Source organism: Seriola dumerili, unplaced genomic scaffold, assembly GCF_002260705.1.
Source record: "Seriola dumerili isolate Sdu_G_001 unplaced genomic scaffold, Sdu_1.0 BDQW01000192.1, whole genome shotgun sequence".
NCBI lineage: Eukaryota > Metazoa > Chordata > Actinopteri > Carangiformes > Carangidae > Seriola > Seriola dumerili.
The window spans coordinates 591994-600409 of NW_019174447.1; the positions used below are offsets into that span (position 1 = coordinate 591994).

Below are 8416 nucleotides of genomic sequence, written 5' to 3' on the forward strand. Positions count from 1 at the left end.
GCCGCGCCGGGCCGACGAGCACTCCTCGGCCTGTCTGGAGCGCCGGTGATGGGGCAGAGGAGGAGAGAAGAGCTGCCCCGGGGGAACTCAGACAGTAGCGGGGCGTGAGGGGGGAGGGAGGGGGTGTTTGTTGGGACAGAAACACCTCATCTTCTCCCTGTGTGTCTGAACAAACCTGAATGAAGCGTGTGTGAGAGAGTGTCAAAGGAGACTTGGGCCAGTATCTTCACCGGTGCCTCTGAAGCGGAGCTGCCTGCAGGCCTGGAGGGGAGAAGAAACACAGGACCGTCGTGAAAAAGACGGAGGGAAATTTTGTCATTTCTACACCTTTAAAGACAAACAACCTGATGCGTGAGTAAACGTTTTGAGCAAACTTTGTTATCACTGAGACCCAAACAATCAATTCCTAATGTTGTGTTTTGTACAACAAAAAAACAAAAAAAACAAAAGTCTTTTAAGTCTTTTACTTTTTTTTACAAAAAAAACATTTTCCAAATATTCTAAACAGTTGAGAAACAGAAATATGTCCTTATGATTTATACTTTTGATTAATACCTTACTTCCTCATTGTCCCACAGACCCCCACTCCTCTATGTGTAAAAAACATAATTAGCCTCCATGTTTTTTTTCATCTGACCATATTATGACCTAATATTTAGAAAAGTAGTTCCATTTGTCATAAACTTTTTATCGTGACAAAATTCATAAATTAACATACATTACTGCACCAAATTAAGACATTTTCATGCTTTATGCGTTAAATGGACCAAATAAATCTATATGTCTTTTTAATGCCGAAACCTCACCCACAGCCAAAGTAATAAAGAGCTGTACAGTAGGCCCTGTCTTATTATACAGTCATACTCCAAACATCAAACTGTTATAAAACTCTTCGTAGACTTATTTGGGATTTGGGAGAGGGAGTTTCTGAGTAAAAAACATTCTGTCAACACCAATCACAGATGTAGAGCGTGTAGGTTCATAAAAATCTATTGTATTTAACCATGGCTGCAAACATATTATGTTTGATATTTCCTGGAACATGTCAGGTCAGAATCCGTTTTTGAGCCTATAAAGAGCCCAGGAAGATCATTAGGGTTAAGAAGTATAGAAAAGTGACTATCAAAGTTTGGTTGTATTTCTAATGTCTTAGTTACAGGTACAGGCTGTAGCGTACAGCATAGAAACATCTATTTGAAGTCTTTTTTTTCGCCGCCTAATCGGACATAATAACAAAGCTACATCCACTAACAGGTACAGGCTGTATTAATATTAGGCCTTATTGTAAAGTGTGCCACGTGCCTGCTGTGAGCTCGCGCTTCTGTATCCATCATTTCAGTGGCAGAGGGCAGACGGACGCCGGTGGCGGCTGTGGCCGGGGAGGAGCAGCAGGAGCCCTCCCAGCGCAGCGTCTTCCTCGACCAGAGTCGGCGGCACCGGACGGCGTTCACGCGAGAGCAGCTGTCCCGACTGGAGCAGGAGTACGGCAAGGAGAGCTATGTGTCCAGACCCCGGCGGTGCGAGCTGGCCACGGCGCTCAATTTACCAGAGACAACTATAAAGGTACAGTGGTGAAGCAGCCCTGCAGTCAGCGTGGTTAAAGGGCCATGTCGCAGTTCTTCTATGTTTTACACTAAAACCAATAAGTTTATAAGGACTAATGATATTAGCTACTGTCATACATTTCAGAATACTTTCCCCTATAGGAAGCCATTAGTTTCAACTCATGCAGTGGCTAAATTATGAATTGTTAGAGATTAACTATATATAACAATGTGACAGAGATCAATAATCTATAACATTGGACAGTGTAGGACTTCTCTTTCTCTTGTTTTTATGTTTTATTAAAGTTATGTTCTGGTTGCATGATGCTTAGATAGTGATTTGAAAGTCATGGAAGCTCCTTTATCTATCCACTTTACTGGACTTAGAGTCTGTGCTCTCTCATTTTCTCATTGTTTGCTAAAGTGAATGAAAACTGGTGTTTTACCTGGATAATCTATTAAAAAACTACATTTTTAATTTTTAGCCTTTACAATATGGACTGAAACATGTTTCATCTTTCATACATAACACAGCTGAAATGAAGTCTGCATGTAGCATAACGGTTTCATCAAAATGAAAACAATCATTATATTCCACATATTATCTCCAACACCAATTAATGTTCAGTCATCCACAATATGAGATGTTTTAAAGGGGTAGCTTATACAGTTAGAGCATCAACCTACCTGTATTTTAATATTAGAATGATACTTTCATCTGCTATTAACTCCTGGTGCTCAGAGTCAGGTCTGGGGGATTTAGATGGTTGAATAGATCAGTGAGAATCAGGCGGGATTACCAAGCAAAACGGGAAACTGTGCAGGTTTATTGTATGGTAATTCATTTGTTTGTGTGTTTATTGTGTGTTAAGATAGATAGATAGATAGATAGATAGATAGATAGATAGATAGATAGATAGATAGATAGATAGATAGATAGATAGATGGACTGATTTTCTTTACTCACTGTCTTCATCAGCAGATGAAAATTGTTCTGTTGTTCTAGATGTTTGACCTTAGAAACAGCAGTGAACAAAACAATCTCCATTCAAGATCCACATATTAGCAGTTTTGACTGTTTCGTTAAGTCTTTATCAGGTCAAAAGTAATAACTAGAAATTCCTGAATAGTCCTTTTTCATAGCAGACATGTTTATTTGTCATAACAAGAAAAGCACAGGTGTTACGTATAACATGAACGATGGCTCTGTTGTATTCAAGTGTCTGGCGAGTCGTGACAGGATGACAGTGAGCCTGCATGAACAGTACAGCCCCTTTTACACTACAGTCAAAAACCCACTAACAACCATCATTAATTCATTATTTATTCATTATTTACATTTGCTACTATGATACGTCCAAATGTCTTCTGTGAAAAAGACCTATGACTCAAATTGATAGATTCAAGAATGCATTTTGTCATTTTAAATTGTAATTTAGTATTGGAACATGGTATAATGCACCACTGAAGCACAACAACATGACCTGACATGATTAGGGCCGTAACTTAGTGTTATACTTTCCGCATGTGGAAGTACACGAGGGTCCGTGTTAGGTAAATTTCATCATCAGAGGGTGTAAGCACTTTGTTGTGTCCATGTGCTCCTCCAAGCAGACTAGAAGTAAGTGTAATATCAACAACGTGGTGTCTGCAGCTGTCCGTGTGTGTGTCCTGAAGGAATTATAATTGAGGCCTTTAGGTGGGTCCTTCCATATTATCTGATCTTGTAAAGGTTTCCTGCACGTGGTATTTAAATGTTACTGATAGTGTCTTTATATGGTGCATATTCTTAAATCAATTTGTGCTTAATGAAACTATTACACGGCAAATGCAGGGCCGTAGATTATTATATTCCACTACTTTTAATCAGACAAAGTGCAACACTGTCTCTGCTTTCAGTCTCAACACACCTGCCTTCCTGTTCTTTTCCAAGATCAGCTGCAACAATGTTAGTATGTGAGGATCCCTGCACAAAGCTTGTATTTGATTGTTCACTTCTCTTGTCATTAGACAGTCTCCCTCAGTCTGCATACGTGTGAGCAGTTGTGGAGGTAGTGTGCAATGAAAGGTTGGTCTGTCCATGAACATCAGCTTGCTGGACTTAAGGTGAAACATAAAATACAACTATCTTTACTCCACATGATTTCTGCATAGATGCTTTTGTTGTCATGGTTGTAGTTCTTTTAAACCTTGTATTTAGTTTGAAGCTAAAAACACTGGTTTATATGTGAGCAGAGGAGGGAGAGGCAGGGGGAGAGAGAATTTAAGGAAATCCTTCAACAATTTGGGAAATACACTTGTTAGATTTCTTTCCACATTAAATGTCTGAGTACAGAGCTGGACTCGAGAGATGTTTACCTTTAGCTATAAGCATTAAGACTGAAGGAAGGAGAGAACAGCTGGCATGTCTGACTCTGGCAAATATACAAAAGTACACTGACCAACACCTCACCGCTACATAATTACAAGAATAGTTCTACATTTTAGAAGATGTTTTTGGTAATTTTCTAATAAACAAGATTTAAATGAGAAAATCATTACCAGTGTCAGTGTACCATGTCTGTACAGTAAGTAATATGAAGCCACCACCAGAAGCCAGTTAGCTTAGCTTAGCATAAAGTCTGAATACAGGTGCAACAGTTATGGCAGGAACACACTGCCTGTGTTGCATGTGCGAGGTGGCTATGTCAGTGAACTGCTGTGACTCACAAGTGTGTGTGTGTGCTCAGCTTTATCTCTCTACATAGAGTTTGCAGGTTACTGAATGTTGCATTTCTATTCATTATTAATTCTTTTCTGATTTATTTTTGACAGAAAACGTCACTAAACAGCCACTGTCTCCACATGCAGCTGCTAAAAAGCTGTTAAAAAGGTTAAAATATTTATGTATATCTATGTGTATGTAGCAGAATATGTATCATATTCAGCTTCAGGATAGACAGAGACAACTATAGTGGAAGGTGTCAGTTTTATGTCATGTTGCTGCTATGGTGTGATTGTGACATCAACGGGTCTTTTCTGTGTCTATTTCTGCGTCTCGTCGCAGTTACACAGCCAGTGTGTTCGCTCTAACCCGTTAATGTGTGCCGAAATGAAAATCAACACATTCCACAGCCACCACGCTTACGCCACGCATCCAGTGTGCATGCTTCCTGGCCTTAGCCTGGCTCTTTTCAAAAGCTCCCTAATTAAATGATGATGGCCAAGCCCAGCAGGTTACCTCCCTAAAACAAAAAAAATGTGTTCTTCTACTTTGTTCTTAAGGAGGATTAGACAAAAGACATGTCATGTCTTCATTAATGAGTTTAAAAGAGCTTGCAGGAGAAATTGATTGACTGGAAAGAACTATGCTAGCTGTTTCCCTCTGTTTCCTGTCTTTGTGCTAAGCTAAGCTAACTATGTGCTGGCTTCAGCAACATATTTATCTCACAGGCATGAGAGTTCTCATCAAACACTAGTAAAAAAAGCTAACAGGTGTATCTGTTAAAATGTAGGAAAGCAAATTAGTGTATTTTTGTATGGTTTATCCAATCTTTACACACACAGAAGAGTAAAAATCATGTGGTTTTAGGTGAAGTTAAATACTGGAACATTTTTTGGTGAGCATCTCTGTGTCAAAAAATAATTTCTACATTTCTTTTTTTCTTTTTTTCTTTTTTTGACAGATTAAACAAGTCACAAAATGTTATTTAGTAAGCATTAGAGGTGTATATTTGACCTTTAGAAAGGCTAGGCTAATTGTTACCACCTGCTTCTACTCTATATGTAAAGCTAAGATAATTACTCTTTAGCTCTACCTCCATAAGGAACAACAACAGTGTCTAATGTACATCCTTCACTGATTTTAAGGTCTTATGAAATTCTATTGTCTCACCTCATTTGTTCACACACAGTTTCTTTGCTTATAGACCACAAAAACAAGCAGATCAAAACAGAATCAGAGACAGCTACTCACCTACATGATTACACTCTCTTGACATTTCTCATGAATGTGAGTTTTTCATCTTCTCTTCTCTTATTTGTCATTTCAATCAGCGCAGGAGATTGAGTAGTGACAGGTTTAGCAGCATCTAACATTTGACGCAGAGGCCCACTGACCCACTGCAGCAGCTTTAATATGCAGTAAATGCAGCCACCTTTTTGGCAACTACTGGAGAGTCTTTTATGAAAGAGCAGGAATGCGAGGCGAGGCCTTGTAAACGCCACCACCTGACGTTTTAGAAGCGCAGTCTTCCGGGAGAGTCTGTGAGTAAAATAGTTGAGGACTGGACAGACAGACACACACACAACTTGTCAGCCTCAGCTATAAAGTTTTAAGAAGGTGGAGACATCAGTGCTGTATTAATGTGACGAACTGAAGCGAAATGGAATCTGCTGCAGAGTAATGCAATTGGAATATTTACATAAATTAGGAGTAGTAAGTACAGTAATATTCATGTTTCCCACACAATGTATCCCAATGACTGTGATGATCCCCTGACATTACCTGTAGCACCACCAGCAGGTTGGCATGTTTAGAAATTGAAAAGCAAAAATTGAATGGATTGCTGTGAAATATACACACATTCATGTTCCCCACATGATGAATCTTACAGGATTTGGTGATCATTTAACTTTTATTTCAGCTCCACCAGCTGGTTGACTTTTTTTTTTGATTGAAATATTGGATGGATTATCATGAACATTGAGATAGATATCCAACACACCCAGAGGCTTAATTACATTTTTATTGATGATCCCGTCTTATCATCTGGCACCGTGATCAGGTCTAAATTAAATACTTTGGTTTATGACCACATACCTGCAACACTAAGGACATTACCATCAGCCTCAGCTGCACTTTGTGTTTAGTGTTACTTAGCAGGTGTTAGCATGCTAATGATCATGAACATGTTAAAGACCCCTCTGATGAAAATCAAGCATTTAACCTTGTTAACATACATATGATGTTTTTATAAAACACAAGACATATGATGAGTGAAATAATCATCAGCACCATGACTGAGTGTTTCCACCTTGACCTGCAGTGAACCAATGACAGTCTCATAAACACAGATTCAGACTGCCAGGGTTTCATACACCACAAACCTAAGGAACCAATCCTGTCAACTTGTGGGGACGGGGGGCGGGGCTAAATCAACCTGAAACCTCGTCAGTACAGAGAGAGAGAGTTAGCGTTAGCACAACAACTAACACTGTGTCAGCCACTTTGAGTTACAAGCTAACAAACAATATAAACAAATAAAAGATGCTAACTGCGCTAACTGTTCTAATCCATTTGCTAGTCTCTGGTTCTGGTCTCAACAGACTCCTCATCTGAGTCTGGGTCTGACTGAGGCTAAACCATGTGGCTGAGTCTCTCTGATGTTTCCTCCTCTCACCATCTTGATACCCTCTGCTCTTTCACCTGTCCACCTGGAGACAGCAGGTGGTGGGCGGGGCTCAAGGCCTGATCCATGTATAGGAAGTAAGAGTACATGAGCTTCTGACCCAGTTTTTTCACCCTTAATGTGGGAAAACCATGTTAAAATGTTGATCATATGAGAGGATTTTTATATGGTTTAAAACATGTCTGGAGGAACTTTAACATAACCTGGTAAACATTAGCATGTTAACATTGTAATTGTGTAAATTCTATACATAACAAAACAACAAAAGACGTGGATGTGTGCATTAGCAGTGTAGATGTCACCACATCCAGCCTGTTAGTCCACAGTCCAGTCCAGTCATGACGTGGTTGTACTGTAATTAGTTAGAACACAAGACAGGAAATATCACGCTGACCTGTATGTTGAGTCGCTCTAATTGATGTTGGGAGGAAACATAAATCCTCTGTACATCCATCCATCCTCCCTGATACTTTTTCTGCGCCACACCAATGCTACACCAATGTCACACTACTTCCTGCCTGTTCTTCCCGTACTGTTTGAACACATGACCACTGCTGTCGACTTCTATGAACAGCTTCACTTTCATCGAGAGTGGCTGTGACCATGTATGCTTCAGTACTTTCTCTCCACAGAGGAGACTCACGGCGACTCCACCTTCTCACCTTTCTGACTTTCTCCATATTTTGTTTCTTTCCTCACTCCTTTCCTCCATCCCCTCTCTCCAGGTGTGGTTCCAGAACAGGAGGATGAAGGATAAACGCCAGAGACACTCCGTGCCTTGGCCTCACCCTCTCGTCGACCCCCTGGGTGCACTCTTGATGGGCCGTGCCTCTTCTTCCTCCACCTTACCATACCCCTTCATCCCGCCCCCACTCCCCCACCTCCCCCTTCACCACTACTCCTCCCTGGCTCTCTCCTTGCCAGCATCCTCAGCTCACAGTCCCTACAGTGCACCCATGAGGCCCCTGGATGCACTCCGCTTCTTCCAGTACCACAACAGGCCTGGGGGGCTGCCTCAGACGACAGCAACCCTCTACCCCCCCGCCAGCATCGTGCACCATCCATCTTCGTGCCCCTGTCCCCTTTGTCTGCACTCGGGACCAGAACAACTCCTTAAAGCCAGAGGGGAGGCACTGGGACTGAGCCAGCCCCGTGGTCTCAAGGCCAACATCCAGCCTGCCGGTGTGGAGTGGACAGAAGAGATGGTGTAAATCCAGATGGAAACTACACCATGATCTCCGAGGTTGTCAAACTGCTGCAAACAAATAAGTTGTCACAAGTAGCAGCATACTCACTTTGGCTTCATTCAATGCTGTCGACAAGGAGGGGCAACTGCTATACACTAAAGTGTCGTGTTTTCTAAATACTCTAAATAAGAGACTCACATCAAAAGCACCTCAAAACACTGGAAATGGAAACACGCAAATCAAAGGTCTTATCTAAAACATCAAAAATCACATGGCACTGCAAACTGGCAGCATA

At 41.0% G+C, this 8416-nt stretch overlaps 1 protein-coding gene across 1 annotated transcript; it reads left to right on the forward strand.

The window, feature by feature from the left end:
• The first annotated feature begins 1042 nt into the window (after nucleotides 1-1042).
• On the forward strand, nucleotides 1043-8145 carry LOC111227955 (homeobox protein XHOX-3-like). Its single transcript, XM_022753708.1, has 3 exons — nucleotides 1043-1049; nucleotides 1340-1563; nucleotides 7660-8145. Exons 1-3 carry the CDS (start codon nucleotides 1043-1045, stop codon nucleotides 8143-8145), a joined length of 717 nt encoding a protein of 238 aa, XP_022609429.1.
• The last annotated feature ends 271 nt before the right edge of the window (nucleotides 8146-8416 follow it).

Bases quoted from the DNA above. Each gene is read 5' to 3' on its own strand.
- LOC111227955 (XM_022753708.1), top strand. The intron at 1,564-7,659 runs GTACAGTGGTGA...CCCTCTCTCCAG, and splicing joins TACCAGAGACAACTATAAAG to GTGTGGTTCCAGAACAGGAG.